At 37.6% G+C, this 14,382-nt stretch overlaps 1 protein-coding gene across 7 annotated transcripts; it reads left to right on the top strand.

The window, feature by feature from the left end:
• Positions 1–222: 222 nt before the first annotated feature.
• TMEM71 (transmembrane protein 71) lies at positions 223–14,110 on the top strand. Of its 7 annotated transcripts, none has more exons than XR_005857239.2 (12): positions 223–338; positions 1,866–2,037; positions 3,400–3,457; positions 4,195–4,233; positions 4,323–4,407; positions 5,703–5,872; positions 6,409–6,588; positions 7,114–7,189; positions 7,669–7,718; positions 7,900–7,971; positions 8,387–9,205; positions 10,672–10,743. XR_005857239.2 is itself a non-coding variant. In XM_040695405.2 (12 exons), the coding sequence occupies exons 2-11, from the start codon at positions 1,897–1,899 to the stop codon at positions 9,200–9,202; spliced, it is 894 nt and encodes a 297-aa protein (XP_040551339.1). In that variant the 5' UTR covers positions 223–338; positions 1,866–1,896; the 3' UTR covers positions 9,203–9,205; positions 9,984–14,110. The 7 variants fall into 7 exon arrangements, 6 of the variants coding, with proteins under 6 accessions (XP_040551339.1, XP_040551341.1, XP_040551337.1 ...); XM_040695405.2 differs by having other exon boundaries at positions 9,180–9,205; positions 9,984–14,110; XM_040695407.2 differs by having other exon boundaries at positions 9,180–9,205; positions 10,672–10,778.
• The last annotated feature ends 272 nt before the right edge of the window (positions 14,111–14,382 follow it).

Below are 14,382 nucleotides of genomic sequence, written 5' to 3'. Positions count from 1 at the left end.
CGTTATTTATAGTCAGTGTGTTTGCATATCACAACAGTCTGCAGGAACGTTCGTTCCCTGGGCTAATCTTAATCTTCAGTTTACTCTTCAAACTGAATGCTTCTGATGTGAGGCTTCTTGACAGGAAGCATGACCTCATTCTGCCTCTGTGCTTCTGATTGCATGGGCTGTTTTCAAAAGGAAACAAGGGACTTCACAGCCCTGCGTTTCCAAAAACTCAGTGCCATTCTGCTCCAGGAAGCTGCAGAAAGAACACCCTACACACACGTCTCAAAGGCTCTGGTGTTGATGAGAAACTTTTTGACGTACATTTTTTCAGTGTGAAATGGATTTTCCAGGTTTGGAAGATTTTACATATATATTTATCTCTTAGCTGAGAAATGATTAACCTTTGCATTATTGATATTCTGCTCTTCAGGAACTTTTACATTTTTCTGGATGCTGCTACCATTATTACCCGCAGGCAGAAAAGATATGAATACTCTTTAGTAATGACTGATATGTGTGAATAAATGAAAATGTTTTTGTAGACACTTTTATTTCGTAGGTACTATAGACTAAATCTGATCGCCTAAGGTTCAACTATTGTAATAGTTAGACCTATATTTTAATACTAATGTAAGTATTTACAATGCATACATACACAAGTTACTGTTGGCTATCAATTGAGGATGTCATTGTGTTAAGGATTAACTTAATTTGGGGAGGGAAAGTTCTGGTTTGCACGATGACTTTTTCTTTATATTATGACACAAGTTTCCAGGTGTTCTCATATGAAGGAGAGGCTGCCTTAAGCTTTGAATTGAATTCTTGTCATAAAACATTGCCATGTTCATCTTAAAGTCAATTTTATTGAGATTTCTTAGAGTGGCCTCATGCCATAGTTAAAGTTCTGTATTGATGCTCTTTTTGTGGTTTACATATACTTTTGATTAAATGTACAGTGGTGGTTCAGAAGCTTTGTTTTGGCTTGCTTATATTGTTACTATAGCTTCTCACGTTACTAATAGCTCGCAAATGGAACAAGAACACTGTGAAGCATTGTCTGCAACATGATGTTTACATGTCTTCTCCAGCACTGAGTTAATTAAGATGCTCAAGAACCCTCTTCATTAATGAATAAGCCAAAAATTGTCGTTAGGGAGAGTGGAGGAGCAATCCGTTGGACTGCCTTTTCATGCCTGTTTATAGAAGCCTGGCCATACTTAAAAGAGCCTAAAAGCAAATTACAACTGCTCAGATACTTCTTAGAAAGAGGGAAATTCATTGTCTCTCCAGTAATATATTTATATATGTAGAGATCTCACTTCCCATTCTAACATATGTACATACTCTGTTTTATCTGAAGTATTACTTCTGTGAAGACTGGCAGATAAACAAGAGTTCTGTGGAGACAGACCTCACGTACCTCGCGAATTTATGAGGCAGTTCAAACTAGCAGCAGAAGGACTGTAGTTTGTTCTGTCATCTCATTCAGTTTGTGTCAATACTTTTTAATGACAGCACTGTCCATATGTAAGCCACTATTCTGAAGAGTTGGTCTTTGTTAGTGGTTGCTGCTTTGCAATAACATAACCAGGGGAGTAAAGCGCACTACAGCGATGACACAAGTTTCATTAGCTGGAAAGAAGTTTAACTCTCAGATTATTAGAGAATTGTAATAGATTTAATTGATGCGGAGGTATTATTTCCTACTCCTTTTGAAACAAATTTGCCCTAGAGCCAATCAGTTTTGTCTAAGGTGATAACATCCAGTGGTATACTGAAACTAATACTGTGCTATATATTCATGTTAATAATTGACACTTCCTGATTTTAAAACATTGTAAAATCAATCATACCTCTCTTTTTAAACTCTTTTACAGGCAATCCACATTACCTATTGTCCCCAGGTGTATGAACCAGTCCTTTGCAAGATGTATGGAATATCACATGTTACATCAACACCACGAGGAAGTAAATTTGTGCACATTTGTCTGGGCTTTTGATGAAAACACTTTGGTGTGGAAGGATCGTGGGTGGCTGACAAAACTTGGGGTTGGATCTACTAACCACCTGCTGAGTTTTTTCCTGTATTTTCATATTGTGCTCAGATAAACCTCTTTTTTTGAGTGTAATATTTTTGCGTAATTGAAAGTCGTGATTGTATGCATGATTTTGCCTGCAGTAAGAAAAAATCTCTCAGGAGCTAATTGTGTATGAAACATAGGTCTACAACATGTCAGTCAGGGAAACACACAATGCCTATCTTTTGTGCAGTTTGTTGTGTGACATTCTGGCTGATGCTGCTTGACATCTTATGCCTCCACTCCAGATTGTTTTTGCCTGGAGAAAAATATAGAGCGTGTTTGTTTTTTTTCCCACTAGAAAGTGAAATATGTATTTTTGGAATGTTGGAGAAACAGTATGTATGGGAATAGCATAATAGGGCTGGTTGCAAAAAATACCTCAGCAAGTTTTACTTCCCTCTTCGGCAACTCTGCTGGGCCCCAAGGCTCAGTCTGCAGGCAGTGCCTGGCAACTGAGCTCTGAATGAGGGTAAACAAGACTACCAAAGTGGGAAGGCTGACCTTTATGCATTTTCTTTGCCTCAGCTCATACTTCAACATTAAAAAAAAAAAAATCCTGTCATTCACCTATCTTCTCTCACAGGGGAATGACAGGTATCAACTAATAGCATGATGCTCTAAAGATACCAGAGAGATAAGGTAATATAAGGAAAGATCATATCATCTATAATTCTTTGTAGCAACAGATGTAAATCTGTTGTAAATATATCCCTCTGGATAGCCATTGCTCATATTTTGTAAGATTGACTCTGACAGCTGCTGAACATCTGGCAGCATTTTGCAAACTTGAGCCACGGTAATCCAGACAAATCCTATTTACTTCCTTAGTCTCCTGCCACAAAGTTAGTGTCAATTTTTGTCCCTGTCTCTCTCCCTATGCCTGTTGTGGTATGTCAGCAAATTTTATCTGAAAAAAATGATGAAATGAAATACCTTAATGGTAATGGTGGTCGTTCTATTCCACTCTGTAGCTATAACCAGTATGTGTACTATTTTCAGCATGAACCAGACTTCTGGGCAAACACCATTAAAATTACTGTAGCTATTGCTTTTGTAACAATAATTATATATCCCAAGGTAATAACCTGTACAAATATTTGACTATGACTGGCTCTGATTCTGTGTTGTTCTGATTGAGGTGATGTTAAACAATCCTGCCAGAGCCACTGTCTTTCCTCCATTCTTTCCTCTTTTATTTTTCACTTCCTTTGTTTTTGTTTTGCTTATTTATGGTCTTTTGATTTGCATAAGGTACCTGTCAGTGAAGACCTGTCACCTGTGGAATTGTCAGTGAAGATGATAATGACTCTCTCTTATCTGGCCTCTGCAGGTTCAACAGCGTTTGATGGAGAACACAGACACAGCCTCTCAGAACGTATTTTTCAAAGGTATTGAGGAAAATTACACTTTTTTAATATTACTTTTATTTCAGTTGAGGTTTTCTAGAGTTTCTAGAGATGAAGTGCTGAATCTAGTTTAAGAAATGCTTCCATGGAGGGTTAGAAGCACTAGCTTTGCAGTTATGAGGTTTTGGAATATCTCTTTTCCGCCTTGTCTCCCCATCGCTGAAATCATGGTACCCCTTCATGACATGCTGTATGGGATTCTGAAACCTGGTACTGAAACCCATTTTCAAACACTGAATCGATTCAGTGTCTTCCTAGTTTTTCGTGAATATCACTGAATGGCAGCTTGGAACTCAAAGCTGTTGAGAAGAAAGTCAATCATCATAAGTGATTACTTGATTGTAACAGTAGGTCCAGAGCAAAATACTGGGATACTTGTGATGGCGCCATGCTGGTGTAGGTCTGGCAGATCTCCTTGGTGAAAAGCACTGCCACAGAAATGCACCATGCACTTCTCAAGCCAAGCTGCCTTAGTGCATTCATGAAATGCCGCACCTCTTGTGAAACCCTTCTGTAGTCTGAAGCTCTGGAAAGTGTGATGCAGACACACTGTGGTTGGCTGAAACCTCCTAGGCATTATCTGCATATTTTAAATCCATGTCACTGCCAGCTCCCATTAACTGAGTCAATGACATATGTACATTTTTTATCATTAAATCATGGTCTTGTACTGTCTAGACATCCTCTGAATCAGAGGTTTTTCCTTCTCTCCTCCTCAGTTATGCTTGCACCTTTCTTGATGATGGCACTGCCTACAGGTGCTGTTCCACAAGCCCTTCGAGAGGCTCCCTCTTCCCATGTCGCCGCAGCCCTCGGCTGCTTTCCAATGGTTATTATGTTTTGACAGAAGACAGCTTTCTCTCTGATGAAGATGGCAACATAACACTGTCACCATCCCAGACAAGCGTTACCTATAAAGAGAACTTAGTTCGGTAAGCAAACTACATGCAGATTTTACTCCGTGCTGGTGATAGGCTCAGTATCTCTGGACTTATTGGAAGATACCTTCATGGCTGCCTGCATTTAGCTTGGCTTAAGAAAATTTCTTATTTTTTCTTTATTCATGCATATCATAAAATCATATAATGGCTTAGGTTGGAAGAGACCTTAAAGATAGTTTATCTTTAACCCCCTGCCACGGTCAGGGTTGCCACCACCAGATCAGGCTGCCCAGGGCCCCATTCAGCCTGGCCTTGAAACACCTCCAGGGATGGGGCATACAGAACTTCTTTTGGGCAACCTGTTCCAGTGCCTCATTACTCTCCAGTTAAATAATTTCTTCCTACCATCTAACCTAGATGTCCCCTCTTTTAGTTTAAAGCCATTTCCCCTTGTCCTGTCGCTATCAGACCATATAAAAAATAGGTCTCCCTCCTGCTTGTAAGCTCCCTTCAAATACTGGAAGGTTTCAATGTTGTCTCCCCAGAGCCTTCTCTTCTCCAAGCTAAACAAGCTCATCTCCCTCAACCTTTCTTCACAGGAGAGGTGCTGCAGCCCTCTGATCATCTTTGTGGCTCTCTTCTGGTCCCACTCCAACATTTCCACATCCTTCCTGTGCTCAGGGAGTTGTTTCTTCATAAGAATATCTAAACTGATTTAATTTTGAGAGTACAGTGATTGAAATCACTTGATTTGCAGTCATACTACCCCAAAACTGTGCAGTACACAGTTGCTATAATTGGAGTTGTGTGAAATAAAGAAAAATGAGAGCTACAACCCATTTTGCCAATGGGATGTTATCAAGATAAGGAATAAAAAGAAAAGTATTAAAATAAAAGTCTGGAACTGCTATTCTTTGTTGGGGAAAACTTTCTCCTAAATTCAGAAAAAGCATAGGCTTAGGATGGGATATAAAATTTTGTTCAAAAAAGTACAAGGACAGTGAATCCGGGCTACGTCACATTGGTATATGGTGGGATGGAACTTGTAGGGCGCATAAGACCCTGTACCCAAACCAATATTAAAGTCTGTCAACTGAAGTATCATTTGGTACCACAGTATGAAGCATCACAGTATCGTGATGCATTACTGTGCTGTTATTACTTCCCCTGACATAACTGCAGTGTGCAGTAGTGATCCCTGGTGGTATAGCCAGGGTCCACAGCAGAGCTGGAAACCATACCGAGAACCTGGCTCTTCCATTTCAGTTCTACAAACTTTTGAGCTCTGCTCCTGCTTGTTAAGAATAATTAGGTCTTTTCCTTAGCAATGAGCCTTTTCTTTCTAGGATATTCCGTCGAAGGAAGAAAATACAACAGTCTCTTGCCAGCTTGTTCAGTCTCAGTGCCTCCAGCCAGTGGCCCAGCAGCACCATTCTCAACACTGTGGATTCCTCCCACATAGACAATCCTTGGCCTGACAAATGCAGTGAACTAGAGGCCAGTCAGACTGATACTGGTAAGCTCTGACCATGTACAAAGTAATTTAGCCACATTATAATCTGTATTTAGTGGGAATTGATATCTCCTGTAGGTTTTGTTTGGATTTTCTTCCAAAATGTGCAGGTAAAGGGTACATGAGCAATCAAACTGTCAGTGGCGAACTGAGCTCCTGGCATTAAAATTCAGAGACTGTGATTCCAGAAAGACTTCTGTGGCAAAAGGGCATTTATAGACTGAGTTTGAACACAAAGACATCACCAGTGACGTTTGCCCTGCAGCCATTCATATCTGGCTCAGACTGCTTTCACCTGGTTATTTTAATATCATCGTGTTATGCTCTATGTAGTTCTGTCTTTTCTGCTTATTTTCTCCTGCACACATTGAACTTGCCATTCCTTCCCCTAACAATTTGAAAACCTTCCTACAATTAAGGGTCTTGTGTGTGTTGTTTGTTTTGGTTTGGTTTTGTTTGTTTGTTTCATAAAATCTGTTACCACAAATTCTCAAAGTTCATCCATTGTGAAGTCTCATTTATACATGCACTTTTTATAGGCAATTCAGACTTTTCTTGTGAATATGACATGTTAGGGCCACAAGGGCAAATTCCAGCATCTATTGGAGCCTCTCTTACCAAAGATGAGGAGTTTATTGAGCCTGCAAAATCACTTTGTGCCTCACCATCCTGCTCTCCATTTATGATAAGTGGAAATGAAGATACACTGAACAAGGCAGGTATGTTAGATTCTTATCCTGATAAACTTCATTCTTACAGTGAAGCAGCAATATTCACATTAAAAAAGCTGATATACATCATAAAAATGAAAATGTACATTAAAATAAATAAATGCTTAAAAATAATGAAATCTTAAGATTGGTATTTATTGGTTCATTTCTCCCTACTTCCTTTTTCTCTCCTATTTTCAGCAATAAACATAAAAAGAAAAATGTAGAGTGAAGAGGAAAATGGAGGAAAGGGCATGGGAACAAAACATGAAAAAGGCAATTATTCAGAAGTGCTTGTTTTCTGCAAGCGTTGAAGGGCAAAGAGTCTCTATGGCTGTGGGGGAAAAAGACTCCAGGGATACACCCAGAGCATGAAAATTAGGTTTCTGCTTTGAACCAGTCTAGGTGAATTCTTATAAAAACAGAGAGAAACTGCTAGCCTCATGGGCTGAGGGTAGTCTTTACTAATACCTTCTGTCATGTATTTACTTTCTTGAAAATTCATGAGAATTGTTTTCCTTATTTTTCTTTCAGAATCCAATACAGTGCCAAATTTTCTGGCTCAGATCGCTGCTCTGATGGTGTGTTTAATCATTTCAGTATGTACAAGGTAATCCTTTTAAACTTTGTAATTTGTTGCTTTCTTATATTAATGCTTACTGTATTTCACCTGGTGAATAAAACATAAATGAGTCAATTTTGCAAAGAGATATATCTTATGTTATCATATTTTCACAATTGTCAATGCAGGCAAATATCTCAGCTATATGAGTATGCACAAAAATAAGAAATATGTGTGCAGATGCCTACTTTGTCAAGCATGTTTTTGACAAGGATTGTGGAAACCTGAGGAGAATCAGAATAGATCTGTATCTTTCCAAGTGACTAATACGGGTGTTTCTCTCAGGGTGGCAATGTTGCTATCCTTATTTCTAGGTGGTTTTCCTCAATAGCTCGAGTAACTTAAGGTTTCACATTGCCATTCACCTAGAAGAGATCAGTTGGTTATCTGCAAAAGCCTCCTCCTTCACCCAGTCATCTATTTATGCATCCCCTGATTTTCTCTGAACTTTATTGTTATGTTCACAGGTATTTTCTGGGAGGATTGTCTGCCATTTTGTTGTTGATAATTTTAGTCTGTAAGTACAGACCTTTTTTATATTCAACACAATCTTTTGCTGAGTGATGTCTGCGGACAAAAATCTGTCCTTATACAAAAATCCATGGCTCTTATTGATCCTGATAAGATCAATATGTGGGCATATGGGTACAGAATGTAGCCTTCAATCAATTACAGGATTTTGCATTTAAACTTCACAGTTCTTTTGTCCCAAGATGCTGCTCTGTCATCTTTCTTCAGTCTTGTCACATCTTTCAAAACAACTAAGTTTGGTAAGTATCACTAATGTGATGAATAATGTAATTTAGAAATTTTACACTGAGAGAGAGGAGAGCCTCCTTCTGTTGTTTTCATGGCAAAAGAGAGAAGGCGTGATCGGAAATTATTGATGCAGATTTGGCTTTTCGTGTTATTGATTTGTATTCATAGAAACTTTCTATTTACTTTGAAGAACTGAGTTTTAATAATGTGCAATAAATGTTATAACAGTTCACAGAAAATGAAGATGAACCTAGTATGCCATGATATGAACGTGCAGAGACATGAACATAACAAGACATGCCTCATTAACCCAGTGCACCATTAAGTTCAATACAGAGTTTTGCCTTTGGCTTGTACCATAGTCTGAGAAATGTTTTATAAGTGCTAAGTCTGATGAATGAAGGTGCTGATGTTGCTCTTTTTCAGACTGATTTATATCAGAGATTTGGACAGAGCTATAGCTTCTAGATCCTTCTGGAGAAAAAGACTTGCAGAGTCATAGGTCTGAATTGCATCTTCAGAACAGCTCATGAATATATCTCCTTGTTGCAAAAGTGTACGCACATGCAGGATTGATGAATTATTATTACTCCACTTTCTATGCAGAGGAAAGTTCTTCTGAGTATGTCAAAAATGCTGCTAAGACTGAAACTTTTGGGCTTATCTGAATGCGTAGTGAAAGTCAAGCTTAAAAGGACATTGTAGTACACTGTTCAGGAGTTCAGGAGTTCAGTGTATGCCAAGGGCAACAGGACAAATCTGGCATATCTCCTGCATTTAAATTGAATATATGGGAAGTTTGAAGCAACAAGGCAAAACATGGAGAACACTTCGGTTGATTTTGATCAAGGGTTGATCAAAAACACATCTCAAATAGTCAAGTACAGTATGTTACCCTTTGTCACTATGTCAGTATTGAAAATGAAATCAGGGCCACCCATGCTCCAATGTACAGCTTTCTGATTTTCTGAATATTTTAGCCCAGAGTCATAAACAAAGCTGTTCTTCATGAGAAGGAGAAAATACAGACTGAGAGCTTTTCAGTCTCTGGGGTACAGAGAATACCTCTTTTACATAATGTGAGAAAAGTTATCCTCTCAAACAAGCAATCCAAAAGCATGACAATATTTGGCAAATTAGAACCTACATGATATACTATAACAAACTGTTGTGTAGATCAGAATGTACAAAAATGTGGTATTTTTTTTCCCCTTCACAGGAATAATTGAAAAGAAAGAATAGTTGGTGAGTACATGTTTAAGTTTAGAAAGTCACACATTTTGGGAACAGCCCTGTTACGAAACAGGGTTCAAACAAGCCATGAAAGTTCCTCAACTTTTCATTAAAAACAGCTGTAGGGTCCTTGCCCATGTTTACTGTGAATTATTCCACTTTGCTGTCTAAAACTCCTCTTTGATTTTATTCAGATATTTTTTTAAATTATCTGTTAACTGTTGTTAAGCTGTTAAAAACCACTGTCCTTTACCCAGAAAAACTGTCCTTTCGGTAATGGGCAAAGTACTCCTTTTCCAAGCTGATTCTGAACAGTAGGGCCAGGTACTCTACTGCTCTAGTTTGGTACCAGTCCAGTGAATGAGTGAACCAACATAACTATGTATCAGTACCTAAAATACCTAAGAAGCACTTCTTCTTTCAGTCAAACCTTATCCTTAAATAAGTATAAGGATATACTTGTCCTTAGATCCCAGGTCTAGTGCCTGATTGTGTGGTTGGCGGCCCTGCACACAGCAGGAGAGTTGGAACTAGATGATATTTGAGGTCCCTTCCAACCCAAGCCATTCTGTGATTCTATCTAATAATTGGTCTCCAGCTGCTGTTTATCAAGCATCTCTAAGTCTCTGTGTAGCTCAGTGCCCTTAGAACAAAAGCACTGATTTCTGTCTTCTGGGATGTCACTATCCCAGTCCTGCTTCCCTTTTTTCTTAGCTCTCTTTGAGCTGAAAAGACAAAAATGAAAAGAAGGAACTAAGTGGTGCTGTACCCATGTTTGTGTTCCTCACAGTGTGGATAAAACAGCCTTGTTCATCAGTTCCTGGATGAGTCCATTCAGCTCCTGAGACCTAAAGGCAGCTGCACAGCTGAAGATGCAACCTGGAAAACCTTTGAGAAAGTACTCAGAAAGAGGAGGCTCATTCTGAGAACAAAGGTTTTCAGAACTTTATGCAGGCACTTGATCACTCTGCACAGTATGAAAGCCTATGATGAAAAATACAACCTACTAATCCACAGCCAAGCAGTGGACAGTAGATATGGCACTTCTCACAGTCAGTGGGACTGTTTATACAAAAGCTACATCACCATAGCTTCAAAGCTGATTTTTATTTTGAAGGCCAGAATCAATATTACCCAAAGCAGGCACTGTAGGATGGAGTGGTGCTGCTTCCAGGTTTTCAAAACAAGCTTTCCTCTTACCTTGTACAGAAACTTAAAGGCAGAGTAGTTACTTCTGTGCTTTCTGTTATCAGCTCACTGACCATTTTCATTTTTTTTGCCTCCTCAAACTTATTTTCCTCAGCTCTTTAGAACCAGACTACTAGAAACTTCCTTATGTACACCAATACACAAGTTCCTATGGAAAAAAATAACAATTGTTTGTGTTCTTCCTTTAAAATACAAATTATTTTAGCTTTATTTTTATTCTGTTTTTATTCTATGTGATGTCACATTTCTTGGTGATCATCTGCAAGCAGTCATGGAAAACCAGAGACCTCTAAACTCTTATGTCAGTGAGGTACTATGTAAAGATGGAGTTCTGTAAGCACTTTGATAGTGAATTGATTGTAAAACTGTTTAGTGATCCTCGTTAATTTTGCATTTGTTAAGCAGCTGATGTCTTCAAATGCTTCATAAATATTAATTTATTATAATGATATACTTAAAGACAATTGCTTTGGATAGAGACTTAGTACCTGTGGTAACATATTTCAGAAGCATTGTTGTACTGTGTGCACATTTCTTTTTGGCCATCATACCATTATCCTGAGCACCATAAAAAGTGGGAAAAGGAAGTAGGAAACATAAGAAAACATAAACATTAATGGGTGTCAAATTAGTGCCTAAATATTAGAAGGAAGGGACTCTTCAGAAAACTAGCAATCAGAATGTGGAAAAGCAATGATGACATTCATTCAATATTGAAATTCTACCTGGATTTAGATAGACAAAAAAATAATACAAAACCTGCAGCTATTAACTGTGCTTTGGAAACACTGAGCCTTATTTTTCAAGTTGGATCTTTGTCACCACAGAGACTAAATCATACACAGATCCTGTGGGCAACCAAAACTGCTATCTTGTGACTCCAAGCATTTAATAATCTGCTTCTTCAAATATCTCCCTATATGCCAGTTTAGCTAGGACAGAATGGGTTTCATTTTCCCATGCAACAGAACGATGATATGTGAGCGTGCAGTTGCCCACCAGATCATTCTATAAGTAGTGCTGCTTCTCATCTGCTTGTCCTCTGCTGTGCTAGAAGTGATGTTAACACAGCCCCAGCTGGTACATCAGATGTGAAATAGTGGCTGTGGGAGTAGTATTGCTGATATAGTACAATCAGGTTGGCAGGCACAGTGACTGGGATTTCAAAACAGTAGCAGAAAAACATACAGTAAGGGTGCTGGTGGGGTAATCAACAAAACTAAAACACCACTGTCTGTCCAACTTTGCCTAAGCCAAGATCAAGCACACTATCGCTGTATTTCTAGCACTGAAACTCCAAAGAAGTGTGGCAGTGAAGAAAAGTGTACATCCAGTAATTTAATACGTACATTTCTCTTTTGAATGGTAAATAAAAATATGCTGGTTATATTTTGAAGTGAAGCATAAAGAGCTCAAGCAGGGAAATTTCACCTAAGTTAGAATTTTTGGACAGTAATTTACATTTGCTCAGTGCATTACATTGATCTTTTGTGAATGGAGACTGACTGAAGAAAGACCCAGTTTTATAGTTGCAATAAAAGGTAAACATTTTTTTCCCTTAAGACTTATACATTGTGTAGGTAGCTAGTATAGTATTAAAATACTTATTCTCATATTTACTTGTACTTAGTGCACATAAGTACTTTAGTCCATTTTATTTTCTTTATTTTCTTTAACCACAGAGACAATTGAGGGTATCACTGTGTAATATTTATAAATATTTTTTGTTAGCTATTTCATTTCTAGATATATCAGGTCCTTTACTAAGTACATTTAAAAAGAAAGGATCAAAAGATCTTCTGTGATTAAATAACTTCCTGAATGAATAAACTGGAAAAATAACATCCTGTACTGCTAGAAAAGTCTATGACTGCAACTACCCTTGTAGTCACAGAAGTGATATGCTGAAAAGCAGGAAAGCTTAAGCTCACTGTAAATTAGTGGAGATACAAGAGCAAGTGAAGAAGAAGCCAATGTAGCTTGCCAAAAATTTGGTATAGCATGAACCGCTATAATCTGTCTGTGAAAAAATATAAGCTGTAAACTACAAGTGTTCTGATCAGGAGAGGGGGAAGTTCTGGAACAGTTTTGCAGTTGGAGTTGAAGGACTAAAAATAAGATGTGTGGGATCTGCTAAGAGATGCCCTCTGCTACATTCATCAATGTTGAATTAACAAAGTTTTGTTCAGTTATCAGACTGCTTGTGTTTCGACTGTTCCCTTTCATATATTCCAATGGACAGAAAAGTAATACAGGAAAGCAGTTCCCTGGAAAGAAGTACAGTATGTTCAATGCTATCAAAAGATAAACTGAATCTGAAATTTATCTGATGTAAAACTGAAGAAAACACTTTCTAGCCTAAATGTTTAAACCCAGGCTGTCAGAGATAATTAGTATGTGCAACTTCTGCTAACTAGAGAATCAAGCCTAGGATAATTCTGAACAGTAATTCTAGTAAAGTTGAATCGTTTTTAATCTGGTGATTAACAGATGCATCTACAAACAGAGAGGACTACTACAATTTTATTGTTGTCCTCAGTGATTATATCCTTATTCAGTTTTAATATAGCACCTTATTAAGAAAAAAAAAATCAGAGTAGAAACTCAAGATTGAGATTTATAACTCCTTATACATCATGTCATACCCTTCCTTACAATTATTTTTTTATCACAGTGCCTTGTCTTTTATTTCTTGCTGTGTTCAGCTGAATTCCAAGGGCATCCTTGAGTATATATCACACAGTGCTTAATAGTGAGAATGTTGGTGTTGAAGAGAACAGCAGCAAGCAGAATGATGATAGCTTATAACATTGCTAGTGTGTGACCAAGTCTGTTTAGTATTTGTCCTGAAAGTAATGCGTACAGAAGTCAAACCATATGGACTAAGATTAACATCTTGACTTAAGTGGTATTAAATGATGCAGAAAATAGTCACGGTCATTCAGCCCATTTCTGCAGAATATGTTCCTTGGTGTATTTTTCTTTTTGTGAATTTTAGCTGCAGCATTTTGTAAACACTGTTGTGTATTTTAATATATACCGTGCAAAACTGTCATTTCATTTTACATTATTGCTTTTGTACATTCATCATGCTGCCTCTTGCTTGTCCTCCTATCATTTACATGGCTGTAAAGTTGTTCTTTTTCTCATATTTTTCCTGTATTTGTCATCAATAATGCAGGCGATTAATGGGGATTGCGTATATTCCAATTAATTTCTTATTTGTTATTAATTTCTGACCTGTCGTGTAGGCTATGTGCTCTTTGGATGGGATTTATTGGTACTCTGGTGTGAAGATGAAAACCTAATTTTGTTAGTTACTATGTAACTGTTAGCAACATAGCATGTAATGATAATTACAGTAACAACAACAAAAAAAAAACCCTAAAATAATTAAATAGGAAAGAAAGAAAAAGACATAGTTCCAGAGTCTGAATGGGTATCAGTCAGCTGATTTTCATCTCAGCCTCTGATCTGCAGCATTTTAATATTTAAGATTTGTCTATGGAAATCAGTTTGCTACAGCTACAGCACTTTACGTGAGTATATTCTGCACATATTCAGGATACTTCTGATGCACTGCAATGATGATGCTATAAAGCTAATTTTTTTCTGATGTGGAATGATTATTTTATATTGCATTGCTTTACGCATGTAACAAATAAATTTGTAATGTATTAAAGCAGTAAAGTGAATTTATTCAGGAAATGGGACACTTTTTCTTCTTTCTAAACTCCATTCTCCTGTTTGTAATGTGGACATTATCTTTGTCATGAACATTGTCTCATGCTGAGAATGCAGAAATATGTTACTTGAAGCTCTTAGTACACAACTAGTATAAATAACTGCATGAAAATAGTGAACACAATAATATTCATGTGGGTAAACATAAACTTTAGACTTGTATTTGAAAATAAATGAATGCAAAAGTCACTTCAGAACCTACATAACATTTCACCTCCACATTATATTTTGACCAA

The sequence above is a fragment of the Gallus gallus genome, chromosome 2 (genome assembly GCF_016699485.2).
Source record: "Gallus gallus isolate bGalGal1 chromosome 2, bGalGal1.mat.broiler.GRCg7b, whole genome shotgun sequence".
NCBI classification, from domain to species: domain Eukaryota; kingdom Metazoa; phylum Chordata; class Aves; order Galliformes; family Phasianidae; genus Gallus; species Gallus gallus.
Note: the sequence above shows the minus strand (reverse complement) of the source record. Positions and strands in the feature narration are given on the sequence as shown.